Source organism: Rutidosis leptorrhynchoides, chromosome 1, assembly GCF_046630445.1.
Source record: "Rutidosis leptorrhynchoides isolate AG116_Rl617_1_P2 chromosome 1, CSIRO_AGI_Rlap_v1, whole genome shotgun sequence".
Classification (NCBI taxonomy): domain Eukaryota; kingdom Viridiplantae; phylum Streptophyta; class Magnoliopsida; order Asterales; family Asteraceae; genus Rutidosis; species Rutidosis leptorrhynchoides.
In genome coordinates this window covers 102,249,278-102,265,939 of record NC_092333.1, presented here as the reverse complement: position 1 = coordinate 102,265,939, position 16,662 = coordinate 102,249,278, and the positions used below count along the sequence as shown (strand labels likewise).

Here is a 16,662-nt window from a genome sequence, read left to right as displayed (position 1 = left end):
CATTTAGTCATGATAGAAAGTAGTCTTACGCATATAACCATGGTTTTAAACTGTTGTTTCAAAAGGGTATCAATTTTTGATGTTTGAACTTTCAAGTATGGCTGGATAGCGCAGAGTATATGAGATCGATCATTGCTGCATTACACTTAAGTATGCCTTCTACAATTGTTTACTAACAAATCAACAAATTACGGTGACATCATCATTAAACAAATTGTCATTAGCTTTGTAATCATTGCACAGACTCAATATTTAGTTCTCTGTGTAATTTTTATACCTCTCATGTTCACTATTTTTCAGTTATGCTTAAAAGTTGAAAGTCTATTAAGTATAGTTTTCCTCTTGTACACATATTCAAATATACTAATAGTGTATGTGTTTATGATATTTCATAGCCTATCTTTCTTTTTGTAAAATAATAACAGAGCTTTTGTTGGTCAAAATCAGCATAATTCAGGGTTCCTAGTTCAAAGTATTAATGATGTATCGATAGCATAACTCACTTGTTCACCATATAAGAATACTGGAAAATAAAACATTTTTAACTATGTCCCTCAACATTCGCTCACTCCTCTATAAGCTTTGGTCCATAACCGTCGCACAGTGTGAGGATGTTGGTTGCATCAATAGGACTTTGTGGTTGGCACACCGATATGACTTTGCGTCTTCTTTTTCCTGCTTGACTACTTCACGTCTTCATGTATTACTATCATTGCAACTTATCCAATGTTATGGTGAGAAAATTAGAAGTGATTGAACTAGCCCATCAAAGTCACAAAGTGATATACGAAAAATGATTTGGGGGAGAAATTGATGCAATGATGTGATTTTTTCTTCGAAAAAGACCAAAAAAATAAAAATAAAATAAATAAAAATAAATTAGAAAGATCAAGTTACAAATGATAGGTTGCTGCTTTACTGGACCTTACAAACTATTGTACACATTAATTAATTAAGGTTCCAAGACAAAATGCTTTTGACCAATAACACCAAAAATCAAACGAATACAACATGGGCCAACAAAACTAACATCGATCAAACAATACAACTATTAAACAAACTAATACGGAGTACTTGATTTGCAATGATATGACAAAAGTGATAAAACGACTTTCGAAAACAAACTATTACTGCAGATCGACATCGGAGGTGGCCCAAACCTAGGCTGTGACGCTTCCTGGTGAGTACACAATTCAGACTTGAAGTTTGTTTACCGGCATAGTAGAGAAAGGCGAGAAAGACAATTATAAAGAATGAAAGTAATTAGTAAAAATTTACTAACGCATAAATATTCTCCCGTCTTTGAAATCAACATACGTCATAAGTACTCTATCATTTACAAGAGTGAAATAAGCCTCTTTACTATTGGGGTTTGCTATTGGGGTTTAGGCTACCAAATGGTCATATTTTTTTTTCTTCCCAATATAGCTATATACTCAGAAAAATACTATTGTACGTTATGTACTTTGAAAAAGTGTGCTAATATAAACAAAAGGTGATATGTTACCTGCTAAACCGGTCATCTTCATCTTCATCTTCAACAACAAAATCCGGCAGAAGCTATGGTGGTCCTTGGCGGCTTATGGTGGTGCAAATCGAAAACACCTCAAAACTTGACCAAAACTCATCAAAACTTGTAGTTAGCTGCGGTAGATCATTCTAAACATAAACTCATTCATGAATTTCACAATCACATAACCAAATATGAGAAATCGGTCGATTTTAGAAGCGATTTTTCGGAAAAAATGCTCATAACTTGATGAAAACTTTGAGTTAGCCTATGAGATTTTGAGGAAACATTCACTAGGTGATTACCAAGCTTTCCTCAGTTTTACTTTTTTCATATTCGTGCTAAATCTCTCAAACCAAAAATAGTCAACAAAATTCATGTTATAAATTCGATTTTGTTGATGTTTTGGATCCAGAATCTTCACAAAATTTGTTTATTGTTGCTCAAGGATCGTGTTTCAATCAATTTGGAGGATCACTTTTATTAAATTTCACTTTGAAAAATTGTATTCATCGTGTTTTTTCTTAACAGCAGTTAACATTCAGGTTAACAAGTTTTATTGATTGATATTAACACATTCTATAAAAGTATATAGCCTACAATTGTATTTTTTTTGGTATATGACCTATATTGGATAAAACAGAAAGTATATGATCATTTTATAGCCTAAACCCTTACTATTATCGTAAAAAGCATTTACTATTCACTCAAAATTTAAAAAAAAAAAAAAAGAAGAAGTTTATACCCATTTCTTTTCACAAAAATTACCAATATATTTTTATTTATAATTTATTTTTGTTACTATAATATATAGAAAACCTATCGGTGTTAAAAACATAACTCATAGTACGAGGGTAGTAAATGTCATAACAAAAGTTGTAAGGTTTAAAGTAAAACGATAAATAAACACTTTAGTAAAATACAAGTTTAACCCTCCAACATCTGTTTTTATACATAAGCGTACAGTTGTCGTTGGAGTTGGAGTAGAAAACAAAAACCTAATCACTTTTTATATCCTCAAAAATTAATTCATACCCCATTAATTAAATTTCTCCCTTTAATTTCCGGAAGAAAAAAAGGTTTTTTTCTTGATCATCTGCTACTATTTTCATATAGTTATTTAATTAATTAATATATTTTTATTATGCTTTATATGTGTTCATATTGACGTGATCTTGAGAAAAAAAGCCGCATAACTTGTTTCGGGGGGTTTTGGTGGTTTCCAAACAATTTTAATTTTATTTTCACATCATACTTATTTCTGTTGCTGATAAAATTAAAATAGGATTTTGCCCTATTTAATCCATTTATTGTATTATTTCCTGTGATATCCTGTGCGAAAATTATTAATTAATTTGTTCAAGTAAAATAGAGGTGAATTAAGTTTAGAGATTAAGCTGAATTTTGGTAGATTGTTATTATTGTGTGTCTCAGAATTTAAATTTAATTTAGTATTATCTAAACATAGCCCTAAATTTAAACATGCATAAACAGTTTTTTACATTCATGATAACTACCATCAACAAACTCTATGTACCACATGTTAAAGCATTAGTATAATTCTTAGGGCTACAAATAAAAAAAGTCTTATATAATACAGTACGATTTTCGCAACTAAAATGGTACGCCGTATGTCTTTGATTTTTTTTCTAAATTATTTTATTTATGTTTTAGTAGATTGAAATGGCAAAGAGTTTATTCAAGCAAGAGCACGACCTTGGTAAGTGTTATCTTTGTACAATAAATGTTTCCAAATTAGTTAAAACAGTATATGTAATTATTTCGTTTGATCTTATCCTGTTGAAAATGGTCTCGTTGAGTTTGATTTCTATCTCAGAGAAAAGGCGTGCAGAGGCGGCCCGAATTAGAGAAAAATACCCTGATAGAGTTCCAGTAAGTATATATCGTTTTCTAGATATATATCATATTTTATTTATATGGATTAAACTGCTAACCGAGTTGAATATAATTATATAACTAGTTTACCCTTACCTTAGTAACATGTATGTGAAGTGATAGTAAGTTCAAGCTCACCTATTTACATTTAAATATCTTAATTAAGTCAAGGGTGTTTTTATCAAGTTCATTTAATTTCAACTCCATCCTTGATATGTTTTTCTCGAAAGTTGCAACTTTTGTATCAAAGTTTATAATTAATTTACTGTTTGGAAAAGTATTTGTTATATGATAAAGTTATAAAGTAAAATTATTGATATTGGTTTGATGTTATCGTTGATTTTGTTATGTTAAGGTGATCGTGGAGAAGGGCGAGAGAAGCGATGTCTCCAATATTGATAAGAAAAAGTACGTGATTCTACATAACTTTTACTACTTGTAGATAATCAACTTTTCTCACACTTACGTGTAGGACATATGTATGTTATATCGGTGTGGTAGATGAGACTAATCAATTTTAGAACACTTACATATATGTCTCGTGTCATGTTAAATATTTCCGAGCTTGGGCTGAATTTGAATACATTTTCACAGGATTAATCTTCACTATTAACGCCACGAGTCCTAAGTGTTTATGAGTCGAAATGATCTTAAGCTTTTTGCGAGTAAGATCCTATACAATTTTCCGAAAAGATTATAACTAGATTGTTTGTTTAGTCAATGTGGATGAACCAACTCACAATTTTTTGTTGCATTAATGATTACAAAAATTAACTGCTCATGTAATCTCACCAGTAGAAGCAACTGTAAAGATGCAATTTTTTATTTAGTGTATTTATATGTTAAATTTCTACGTTTTGCCCGTTTTTTGATTTTTTTTCAACTGTTAACATTTTGCATCCGTCGAAAAAATTTCCCAGTGTCGACCTTAAACTGTTATTATGCCTAATATTTAATGTAATTCTGTTTTCTTCTATCTAGGGGCTTATTTTAGTCAAAAGCTTGATGTAATAATTATAGTATATGACGCCTTTTTTTGTAAAAGCTATGCATACTCCATGATTAATTCAAATAGAAGGACGAACCTCTTAGGAGTTCTGAATTTCTCAATCGATATATATAAATCGTCAAGTTCATTGATCATTATTTTCTCGTTTTTTGCTTGTCAATAGCAAGAAGTACGAAAAATTGTTCAACAAACTGGATTTTTATGTTGACGGCATTTACTTTAATGGAAGAACAACTATAATACAATGTGTTTATTTGAAACATTGACAAGTGATTTTTTTTCTTTTTTTTTTTTTTAATTTAATCAGCCTTATTAAATTTTGTATATTATAGCCATGGTTAACGGCTAGTGGTTTATGCATGTTTTAAATTGTTCGTCAAGTGACGTGAAATCATTATATTGCAGATACCTTGTCCCAGCCGACTTGACAGTTGGTCAATTTGTTTACGTGATACGTAAGAGGATCAAGTTAAGTGCTGAGAAGGCTATTTTCATTTTTGTTGATAACGCTCTACCACCAACAGGTAATACTTCCTTCATGTATCTTGAAAATTATATATTGTTTTTGGCTAATTAAGTGTATTCTATTAACTTAAAAAATCTGTTACATGGGACTCTGAAATTTTTAAATGGTGGATCAGTTCAATCATCTTCAACAGCCAAAATTATTAAATTTCTGTTTTTTTCTTCTTCTTGTTTTGTGCAGGGGCGATTATGTCTGCCATATATGAAGAAAAGAAGGATGAAGATGGTTTCTTGTATGTTACCTACAGCGGAGAGAACACGTTTGGATACCATTGACATTATCTGCTACAGAGTGTTTTTCATGTTTCCGTTATATTTTCTGGCCAATCAAGACATTTATAAATCTGTTATCTTATTCTTTTTTTTTTTTTATTATGAACTGAACTGCAAGGATATACAATTGCTGTGCTGTATATAGTCCATAGCAGGAGCATTGGTCTGTTAATAATCATTTGCTTTTCATTAAAAAAACTATTTACTTTTTTCATATGGATCCATGAGTGCTTTTAATGATGATGTTTGGATGCATTTTTTTTTTTTTTTTTTTTTTTTTTTTTTTTTTTGCGAAAATACCGGATACTCATAGAAACGAGATCGTTTTTCAAATGAAAACGCCCTCAACGGAAAATACAGAAAGGACGGGGGAAAACAAGGAAACTTGCATCTAGAAAGCAACGTCTACACGCAAAAAAAAAAAAAAAAAAAAATTAACAACTTGAAACATAAAAAAAAAAAAACTATTAACCAATCAAGACTTACAAGGACGTAATCAAACAAAAGTACACAAGATGAAACACACCAATCAACCTCTAGGGCTCGCCTTTTTCAATCTACCATTGACAGTCTCTTTTAAAGAACTCTTTCCGGACCGGTTCTCTATCTTGTACGATAACACATTGGTGGAACCATCGCTCGGCGCATTCTCGTCGGCCAAACGAGTCATCATATCATCGAAAGCCGCGAAAGCATCCATAGACAAACCTCTCACGATAGGCGATGAACCTCCATCTCTTTCAACTTGAGGAACCATAAACAAGTTTTGAATAATATTCCCGTAATTCAAGTCGTCAATGTTATCTTTAAAGCTTAAAAGCGCTCGAAATGGAAGTCTCGTTTGCCTTCTTCCTTACATGCAATTTTATCGTCAAATTAATAATTTGAAAACCAAAGGATCAAAAAGAATTTTAGGTTTGACTGCCCTTTGTTTTGATTGGGGATCTTTGTATTAGTGGAAATGGTTAATGGTATTGAAGATAAACTACCAATAGCTTTTACAATTGATAAAGTTATATTAAATGCAAAAATTGACATGCTTAGTCGAAGTAAAGTTATCATTTTAAACTTATAAGTGGGAGATAGTTATGTGCTAAGATTTGATAACAAAAATGAAAAACTGAAGATCTTTAAACAACTTTGGCAGTTAACGAATTTTGTATGATCTTAGGATCTCGTATGTTGCCCAAAACCCGAATGTTTCTACTTTCTTTGTATCATTTACCTTTCATACCTTTTGTATACGTATTTGTTCTCTCGTAACACAACCTAACCTCTAAATGAGGTCCATACTTCTCTATTCATAGTGTGCCCAAACGGACGTGTTGCGCCTTATATTCGCATGCTATATATGATTCATTGTGCGCACCTTTGATGCGCAAATGTTGTTCGGTGCACAGTTGCGCATATGATCATTGTCAAAAGTAACCTAACCAAGTTCTTGACTACTAATACAGGTATTCAATATTTGTTTTGAAATCATTTAAATTGAATACCGAATTGAAACCAAACCGAAAAAATCTAAAGCGAATTTGAAAAATGTTTTTTTGATTGAGCAAAACCGAAATAAAATTTGAAGAAAGAGAAGGGAGTTAAAGAAAAAATTAACGTAATTAACTAGAGGACGACTCATGCAAAAAATTGAAACCGCAAAAACGAGAAATGCAAAAAAAAAAAAAAAAAAAAAAAAAATGTTTAAGAGCTCGAAGTGAAATATCATACAAATCACATTTTTATTTTATTATTTAGATTATCTTTTATTGTATCTAGAAAATTACATTTTTGTTTTTCTGAAAGACAAGTTGGTGGCATCACCCAAGTGTGACTTAACCACCTTCGCAATCATATGCCACGCATGCACGTGCTTTCGAAAGAAAACTGGAATCGCATTGCAGGAATTCAATTCTTAAACCATCCCGAGAGCAGGCGAATCAACTTTGATTCTTGAATGAATTCGGGAGAAAACCCCCATGGGTCAATCTGGAGCTCCATATTTCAGGAAGATTGATTTATAGGATGGATAGAGCGTAACTCGGACTCATGACCTAAACTTAAGCTCCACGTACAAGGTATGGGGATACTACTGAGGCAAGCTTGCAACGATGAGAAAATTACAATTTACATTTATAATATTCAAGTAACATAATATATCGCAATTCAGATTTTTACTTATATTGTCTTAATTTGGCTAGAGACATGCCAAAATTTATAACGGGTTTGAGTAAGTCCACACACCATGTTTGGTGTATGGTGTGTGATGTGAGTTGTGTGTAATTTTGGATGATGCTGTAGAAAATAATCAACGACCATGGACCAAGTAGCACGCATCCGTGGTACGATTTGCGTAAAACCTTGAACGATTTTATAGAAATGAAACAACGACCAAGCATCACACACTGCACCGAGCACCACACCATTCGTGATGCTAGTTGCATGTAACCTTGGTTGATGCGGTTCAAATGAATCAAAGATCAAACAACACGTAACACACACCGTATTTGATGCTCGATGTGTAATTTTTACAGTTATACAACTTTAAGAGATTATCGTTAAAACATTTAGCAAATAAAAATGGGCAGATCTGTTAATTTCCCTACCTGGTTTTACACATTAACTAATTAATAGTGACTACTTTTGAGAGCCGATCTCAAAATCCGTATCATTTTTTTACACATCAGTAATCAAAAATAAAAATATATAGTAGTTTCTGATCGGAAAAATTGTCATAATGGCCGGAAGATTGCGCCACTTGGGGTCTCAGATTATGGGCGGAAACGGCGTCGTTGGCCGCTCAGTCGCTTCTTCACTTCGTCAACGCTCCGGTATGGGCTTACCTGTCGGTAAACATATCGTTCCCGATAAACCTGTAAGTTAATCAATAGTATTATATGAATATCTTTAATTTTCAGATCAAATTCAGATTATTAATTACAATTAGTTTCAATTTAAATGCCAATTTTTATCATACTTTTGAAACCCTAGGGTTCAGATAGTAAATATTAAGAGATAATTAAACATTTATGTGTTATAATTACATATATTGATCAAATTAAATTATTTGTGTGATTCAGCTGCCTGTGAATGATGAGCTTGTATGGGACAATGGAACTTCATTTCCTGAACCTTGTATTGATCGAATTGCTGACACTGTTGGAAAGGTAGTAATTTTGATCTATTTTTTTTTTATGTGATTTTAGTTTGCGGTAAATTCGAATTGCTTGATGTTGTTATTTGTGATTCTAGTATGAAGCACTTGCGTGGTTATGCGGCGGATTGGGGTTTTTTGCTACACTTGGATTGATGGCTACTTTGAACGACAAAGCATCTAAGATACCATTTGTAAGGCACTTTATTCTCGTGTCAAATTATTTATCTACGTGTGGTTTTTTGCTATTATTCGTAGTTTAACTTGGTTAATGATTTTAGTTCTTTCAACTATAGTAGTAGATAGTTACACAAGTGATTTGTCAATTAGGGTAATTTTAAAACAGTATAGTTGATGCATAAGTATAGGTATATGCTCGATGGGGAGAGCTGTTTGAATTAAAGTGTTCAGTTTATAATGTGGGTTATATCATAGACTGACCACACTAAGCAAATGTTCAATAGGTCCTGTAAGTATCATTAGGGCCGAGGGGTACTTAATAAAACATAATAGTTTAACCAGTGATAAGTAACATTACATTACCCCCAACATAACACTACATCGCCACCAACGTGACCCGATGCTGTCAGCAATGCAATGTTATATTGCTCCTAAAGTAACGCTACTTGGAACCTACAACCTTTTTATGTTGCTAAAACTGGAGCTTCTAGAACCTAATTATCTTGTCTGGTGCAACTCTTTGATGTCCCCGATTAACGTTAGCACGATTCTGCTTCAAACTGGACCCAAGCTTCAATAGGATACTGATGTGATTTCTTGACCATTACAACATGCATCATCATTCCCTTCAATTTAATTTCTGCTTAACTCTGTTAACAATTCTAGCTGCTTATTTCAAACAACCGAACAACATGGAACAACTCATTGAATCAGCACTTTTCTTCTCAAACATAAATTCAGATGTGAAGGTTAACCAGATATTGATCGCAATTTAAGTGTTGGGAAACAGAGTTAAGATCTTTCATGATCACTGTTTCCCACTCTTTTGATTGATACATTTTTTTTGGGAAAAAATTGTATTTTTTTGGTTGAAACCAAACTTTTGAATGTTTAGCCCATCTAGCCCCTTATACCCAGCCTTTATTGACAAAGGCCCTCACAACATTTTGCATACATAATTATTATATGACCTCACATCATTTACTAACTTGATAGGAAACAAACTTTGATCTTCAAGCTAACCTCAACTGTTATCAGTGTTATAAGTATACGTAAACATATTTTGCTATGATAGTTTAATAGTAATGGTTAAGTAGGCTAATGGGGGAAGCATATTGTGTGCGTAGTGTTAGCGTGAAGAGTTGTCGATGTATGACATTGATCAAAATCACAATTTGTGCAACACGGGTATCTTTTCAGCAAGTCATTGGATTATTGTAACTGTGAAATGATTCTATAGGTTTTCTCTCTTTCTCTGTGTGTGCGTGTACACACACACACACACTCTCTCTCTCTCTCTCTCTCTCTCTCTCTCTCTCTCATACGGTTAGGTTCAAATGAGAACCAATGAAACGCGACATGGTTATATACATGTAAACACAACAAACTACATATAAAGGTATTTAATGTTCATATTATTGACAAAAAAGTAAATAACTAAAAAATGCTATGCATTAGATGAAATGTTCATGTGTTCACATGTTTACAGATCAATTGTGCATAGGTGCATATGTGAACAAAAAGGTATAATTTTGGTTTAAAGCTAAATTTGAGGTGCACATGTGAACGATAAAATATAACATTAATCTACATCAATATTCACCTGCGACTGAATCTGCCCCCGTATGATAATCGTTATATTTTTAGAAATCTTGTCCTCGCTATTTTTGTTGATTAGCATAAATGATTATTTTATTTTATGCGTTAGACTATATGTTTATATTTTGATATAGTATTTATTAATTTTTCTACTTTTGCTTTTAACATAGAACATGTCTTTTATAAGACTAGAGTCAGCATAAATTCGTAGTGTAATGAACTATTTGGGATCAGTGTCACTTGTAGAAATTATAAACTAATAGGCAGCATGTTTTATTCTATGAACAGACACCAAAAGTATATCCATATGACAACCTGCTTGTGGAGCTCGGTGGAGAACCGTAGACGATACCGGATGCTTGCACACACCAATCATCTCTTACATCATGAGTCTCCTCTTGTTACCTCATCTTTTTATGTATGTTTGCACTGGGTGTTTGAACTAGCAAGTAATAATGTATCATCTTGATCTTTGAACAAGCAGTTGAGACTACTTGTGTGTTAACCACTTTGCAATGACAATATCTGTTGTTTGTATCAATCTATTATGACTTTATAGTCTCATTTATGCAAATTCTGCATTAATCCACTCTCCGATCTTATAGTCTCGGTTATTTCATATTTAGTGTGATGTAACATGTAGCTGCCTCTTTCTGTACCTTGGGCGCATTTGGGGTTTATATAGGTTTGGCTGGAAAATGACAATACATGCTGTGTGAAAACCAGATTTAACCTTCCATCAGGTTTCATTGTATTTAGGAAGACCAGATTTAACCTTCCATCAGCTTGCATTGCTTATATGGTCTTTGTTGTTTTAGTTATCTCTTTGGATATTGTTTGTATCAAAAGGTTGTATAAAAATCCGTGTTTGACTTGGTAAATCTAGTACTCCGTTACGAAAAAATATCGGTTTGTTTACCATATAACACAACAAATTTCTAATTTTTCAACCTTTGAGTTATCAAATTTCAAAGTTTTGAAACCGCATGTAAACTGCATTGTAAACTTTATGATTCGAACTCTTGTCGAACTTTGCGTTTTTGGAAGATAAATTGGTTCAATTGTTCAAAAGAGGCACAATGAAAGTACTATCAAAAGTTTGCATTGGTAATCAAAGATTTTGCATAATTGAAATAGAAATAACCCTAATCACGTCATAAATTAACTGTGACAGGATCTAAAATTACAAATGGTGGAAGCAAAGGTTTATACCTTTTACTTCAAACAATCATCAAAACAAAATACAACACTCCAAATTAACTCCAAACACACGAACGCCGAAAATAAAACACAATACTTTACGAAGCACAACAAACAAGCTTCATCAAGATAAGTGATTATGACTTCAGTTAACATATGAAGCCCGAAGGGACTTCCTTTCCACAATTGTTAAGCAACACGCTCATTGAGACAGATATATCGAGGTTAGCACCCAACACATTAGCTTTAAGAGCCCTACAAGCACATGTAGCGGCCTCCAGGTTAACAAGACCAAAAAAGAGGCCGCAACATGGTAACGTTGGTGGGGTCCCTACAACGACACCAGCCAGCCAGTTATTTAGTACGCCAGCACACGCACCAAACTTGAGGCCGTCTTTTGGACAACTAGGTTGTGGTAATGAGTCTGACGTTACCAAAGTGAAGAAGAGAAGGTTGAGAGTGAAAAGGAGGACAGTTTTAGTTAAAGCCATTATGAGTTGAAGTAATGAAAACTAGCTAGCTTAATTAATTAGTTTTGAGTAATTAGCAAGAAGTAGTAGCTAGTTGTGGTGTGAAACTAATGAAGTGCATGATGGTATTTATAGATTGAATGTTAAGATGATGGCTTAATTCTTTATCAGGAGCTTTACAGTTTTCTACCTTTTGTTAGTTCATAGTTGAGAGGAATAAGCTTTTTGTAGAGATCCATGTGGGTATTTTATTTAAGTCTAAATTTTTGAACGTTAAAACATCCTAGAATATTAATAGTAGCCACATACATGTATATGAATGAACTATGAACCACCGAGCCTTTGGCTGAGTGGTATGCGTGTCCCGGGTTCGAGTCTTACTAGAAGTTTTACTTTTCCCGAAAAAGAATCCCGTGTTCTGGGTTCGGATTGACGGGTTTCTTCTGGCAGGTGTTGTTAGGGGTGCTCATCAGTTCGGTTTTTGATTTTTCGGTTTATTTGGTTCGGTTTTTTCGGTTTTGAAACTTATAAAATCAAAACCAAAAACCAAACCGAAACCAAAATTAAATATCAAAACCATAACCAAAATCGAACCGAAAACCGAATTTGATTTCGGTTTGGTTTCGGTTAAAACCGAAAATCACTAAAAATATAAATCCTAACCAGCATAAATTTACATATAAATTAGGAATAACAGTTGTGGAATTAAATTAAGTATACAAAGTATATAACATGTTTATTGTTTAATAAAAATATATTAATACATCAAATATAATATAAATATATAAATATTATAATTATAAATACGTTTTTAACATGTTATTAATTTGAATTCGGTTTTTAATTCGGTTTTCGGTTAACCAAATTTAAAATTTTCAAAACCAAAAACAAAACCAAAAACCGAATTACGAACTCGATTTCGGTTTCAATCGATCCGAAAACCGTTTAAAAAAATCGGTTTGGCTTTTTTTGGTTTCGATTTGATTCGATATTCGGTTTGAAACCAAATGGTTGACACCCCTAGTTGTGGATATGAACGGGTGGGTGGTCTTCGATATCGCGTTCAGATCCCCGTCAATGACTATTAACATGTTGGTCTAAAACAATACGAATGATGTGAAATAAAATGATCTAAAACATCCAAATAAATGACCATTTGGTTATTAGGCTAGTATCTGTCCTTAAGTGCAGTACTCTTAAAATCTACTGTGCTTCTCATTTTCTTGGCAATAAAACCCAAAACTTATATACAGGAAATTAGCTCAAACATGTGTTTTTTCATTTTTTCTTTCATTTCACATTTTTTTTAATATCATCAAAATACACCACTCATTCGAACACGAAGTTTTTTTTAACTCTGCATACGTTATTCGAACTCAAAAACTGTTGATATAGGTTCAATTTCGTGATTGATTCCTGTTGATATGAATTCATAGGGTGTATACGATTAAATGAAGATGCTGAATCTTATTATTGAACAACTTAGTGCCAAAATTAGGATACAATAGGTTGAGAGTTGATTATAAGTGTTGAGAGGAATTGGTGAAGTGTGTGTTTATAATGGTGCAGGTGTTGGTGTAAAAGTGTGGGAAAGGTTCATGAACTAAGAGAGATGATGGTACTAATATGTCCACACTATCAACATTACATCACTCATTCGATCAACAATGCACACCATTTATTTTTATACGTACAAACATTCTCCCCCTTAGACTACGTTGTTCGGATATATCTTTAATGACTTCAACTTTCGGGGAGCTTGTATGTTGTTTGAGTGAATGTTGTCTTGTCACTTCTTAGAACTTCTGGAGGAATACTTTGAAGTCTTGAAGTCTCCCCCTTGAAGTAGCCGTAATTGGTGACTTAAAATGGAGAAACTTCTTTTTTTGAAAGATTCTCTGTTGTCGGCTATTGAAATTTGAAACTTTGAGAGGAATGAAGGAAAGAACTTCCCTCCCCTTGAACGTTGAATCATCTCACTCCTCCTTAATCGGACATAGGGAGTTTGAAGAGTTGTCGTGAATTACTTTGAGAATTTTGCTACTGTAGGTTAGTAGGTATCTTGATTTGTTTTTCTGAAGCTTATCTTGTACGAATATCAACCTTTACATCATTTCTCCCCTCATGATGAATATGTGCAACAGATACATCATGTAAGTTGAGTTGATACAACAAATTACGACCTTGAAGACCGGGAAATACACTGAAATGTATATACACCATCTTGTAATCAAATCAATTTTTCATCGTGTTTGGCATACCATTTGTAGGCATAGTGAATTTGATTGATTGACGTAGTGGCTTTCCACCAACGTATGATACACATATTACTTTGCTTTGGTTTATGAGCAAATTAACCATCCATATTGATCACGAAATCCTATGACTTCTTCATTTTGCCCATAAGTAGGTTCCAAAAATGGTCGATTTGGAAAACTGATTTGTGAGGTTTAGAAACCTTGAGAATCTATGATGAATGAGCCCTCTTTTCAACCGTAGGAAACATACATATTGATAACGAAATATGTGGGTTGTTGCACTACGAGATTTCAACTTGTGTACCCATCAACGTCATTGTTGGTTTTGAAATTGGTGTTGATTCAACATAAAACTCATGTTGCAAATCATAAATGCGTTTTCAAAGTTATGAGTTAATGTTAGGTTAAGAGTTTGAACACGATCAAAAGCAGTGCAAAGTTGTAGGATGGCCGTTGAATCAAGCTCACGTCTGAACTTGAGACGACCATTTACCTGTGAAAGCATTTGTTTTCTAGCAATCCGTGAATGAAGATCCTAAATGATGTGAGCGGAGCACTCAACATTTTCGTTATAAGCCTTTGTTAAGCACTTTCATTTAACAAGTGTATCTATACGAAATAAAAATAACCATAATCACGTCACTGCTATATATATATATATATATATATATATATATATATATACACACACACACACTAATGGGTGGCCATTGGCCAATATTTGATTGTTTGATGTATTAATGATTGTCGGTTCATTTTAAACGTCATCGTTTCATGGTTATGCATTTTTCTTTGTTGAACCGTACCTTTTGTTTTACTTTTTCTTCCTTAATTACAAATTGCTTACTGTTATAAAATATCTAGATTGTGTTATAAAATATCTAGATTGGATGTTAATTTTATTATTAATATATTTCTTGCATAGTAATATTTTATACTATAAATAGACATGTATGGTAACCATTTAAGGTGCACCATTTCTCTTGAAATATCAATATCAATATTTCTTCTCTCCTTCTTCTCTCTTTTTCTCTCTTTGTTCTTATAACCATTAAAGGTAGTTATAAGCCTACTGAATTATAACACGTTATCAGCACGAAAAGCTTAGTGTAATTAAAAGATATCTCAAACGATCACGAATCACTAATCACGGTATGAAATTATTAATAATTTTCAGACTCGAATATATCAAATTTTGGACTACTAACATTTATATTTATGTTATTTAAGTTATATATGGTCGGTTATACCACCTGAATTATATTTCTGTAATCTAACTTTTACTAACTTCACTAACATTTATATTTATGTTATTTAAGTTATATATGGTCGGTTATACCACCTGAATTATATTTCTGTAATCTAACTTTTACTAACTTCACTAACATTTATATTTATGTTATTTAAGTTATATATGGTCGGTTATACCACCTGAATTATATTTTATGTAATCTAACTCTTATTAACTTCACTAACATTTATATTTATGTTAATAAGACCTCATGATTGTACGCAACACGTCATTTGACAACACGGTACTTTATATACGCAACACGTCATTTGACAACACTGTACCATGGGTCGAGATTAATTCCGATCAATACGAATACGACGGGGTCTTTATATGTTATCTAACATTTATGATTACTTATGCAATTAATCATTATTTATTTCATGCATACTAATGTTTATTCTTAAATTTATAATTTTAAAAGTTAAAATAAAAAAAATAGTTTGTATTTTTATTAAAAGTAAATCTTAAAAGTTAAAATAAGAAAAAGTAGTTTGTACTTTTATTAAAAGTAAATCTTAAAAGTTAAAATACAAAAAAGTAGTTTGTATTTTTATTAAAAGTAAATCTTAAAAGTTAAAATAAGAAAAAGTAGTTTGTATTTTTATTAAAAGTATATCTTAAAAGTTAAAGTAAGAAAAAAAAGGGATGGTAAAATGGAATAGTTTTTTGTCAAAAATGAAGTATTGAAAATGAAGTGGTCTCCTTCTATAACTAAAAAAAAAATATATACTTTTATCAAATGAATTTTTTTGTGGCCGACAATTTCAAACACGAGTCCGTGTTTAGTTTATCAAGAATATCTCTTGCTTTGGTGAAAGGTCACGATCACGATATCAGGTGTTGTGAAAGAATTAAAAAATTGGTCAAGTGGCCTTTTAAAAACTAGAAAAAAAATTTAAACAAAAAGTTTTTTTTATATATTTATAATTTACGGGTAACGTAAAAAAAAAGGAAGTTTTTAAAAAAAAAAAAAAAAAACAAAGAAAGTGTTTAAATGAGTTTTACAGAAAGGGGGAAAGCAAAGTAAAAAAAAAACTTTTTTCCAAACAAAGGTAAATGAAAGTAGGACTTAATACAAGAAAAAAGTAAACATCTCCTAGACGTGATAAAATCTATTAATGATAAGTATTAGACTTGATGAGCTAAATGTGACAAAAATGTTTCAACATGTCTTATGTTAATTTTCTAAAATAAGTTATTATTATTCCGAGTTTAACACATATACATATGTTAATTAAAAACAACCTTTTTGTTCTTATGTAGTGTTGGGTTGCAATTTTGGTTGTATGCCATAATTCCATCC

General features: G+C 32.1%; 3 protein-coding genes across 3 annotated transcripts; 2 read left to right on the top strand and 1 right to left on the bottom strand.

Moving 5' to 3' along the window:
- Positions 1–2,494: 2,494 nt before the first annotated feature.
- Positions 2,495–5,427, top strand: LOC139863687 (autophagy-related protein 8f-like). Its single transcript, XM_071852297.1, has 6 exons — positions 2,495–2,589; positions 3,188–3,230; positions 3,348–3,403; positions 3,762–3,814; positions 4,821–4,939; positions 5,122–5,427. Exons 2-6 carry the CDS (start codon positions 3,194–3,196, stop codon positions 5,214–5,216), a joined length of 360 nt encoding a protein of 119 aa, XP_071708398.1. The 5' UTR covers positions 2,495–2,589; positions 3,188–3,193; the 3' UTR covers positions 5,217–5,427.
- Positions 5,428–7,737: 2,310 nt separating this feature from the next.
- Positions 7,738–10,678, top strand: LOC139863682 (NADH dehydrogenase [ubiquinone] 1 beta subcomplex subunit 8, mitochondrial-like). Its single transcript, XM_071852292.1, has 4 exons — positions 7,738–8,079; positions 8,285–8,371; positions 8,457–8,552; positions 10,426–10,678. The coding sequence occupies exons 1-4, from the start codon at positions 7,942–7,944 to the stop codon at positions 10,480–10,482; spliced, it is 378 nt and encodes a 125-aa protein (XP_071708393.1). The 5' UTR covers positions 7,738–7,941; the 3' UTR covers positions 10,483–10,678.
- Positions 10,679–11,486: 808 nt separating this feature from the next.
- Positions 11,487–11,828, bottom strand: LOC139887777 (14 kDa proline-rich protein DC2.15-like). The gene has a single exon (XM_071870836.1). It carries the CDS (start codon positions 11,826–11,828, stop codon positions 11,487–11,489), a length of 342 nt encoding a protein of 113 aa, XP_071726937.1.
- Positions 11,829–16,662: the final 4,834 nt, after the last annotated feature.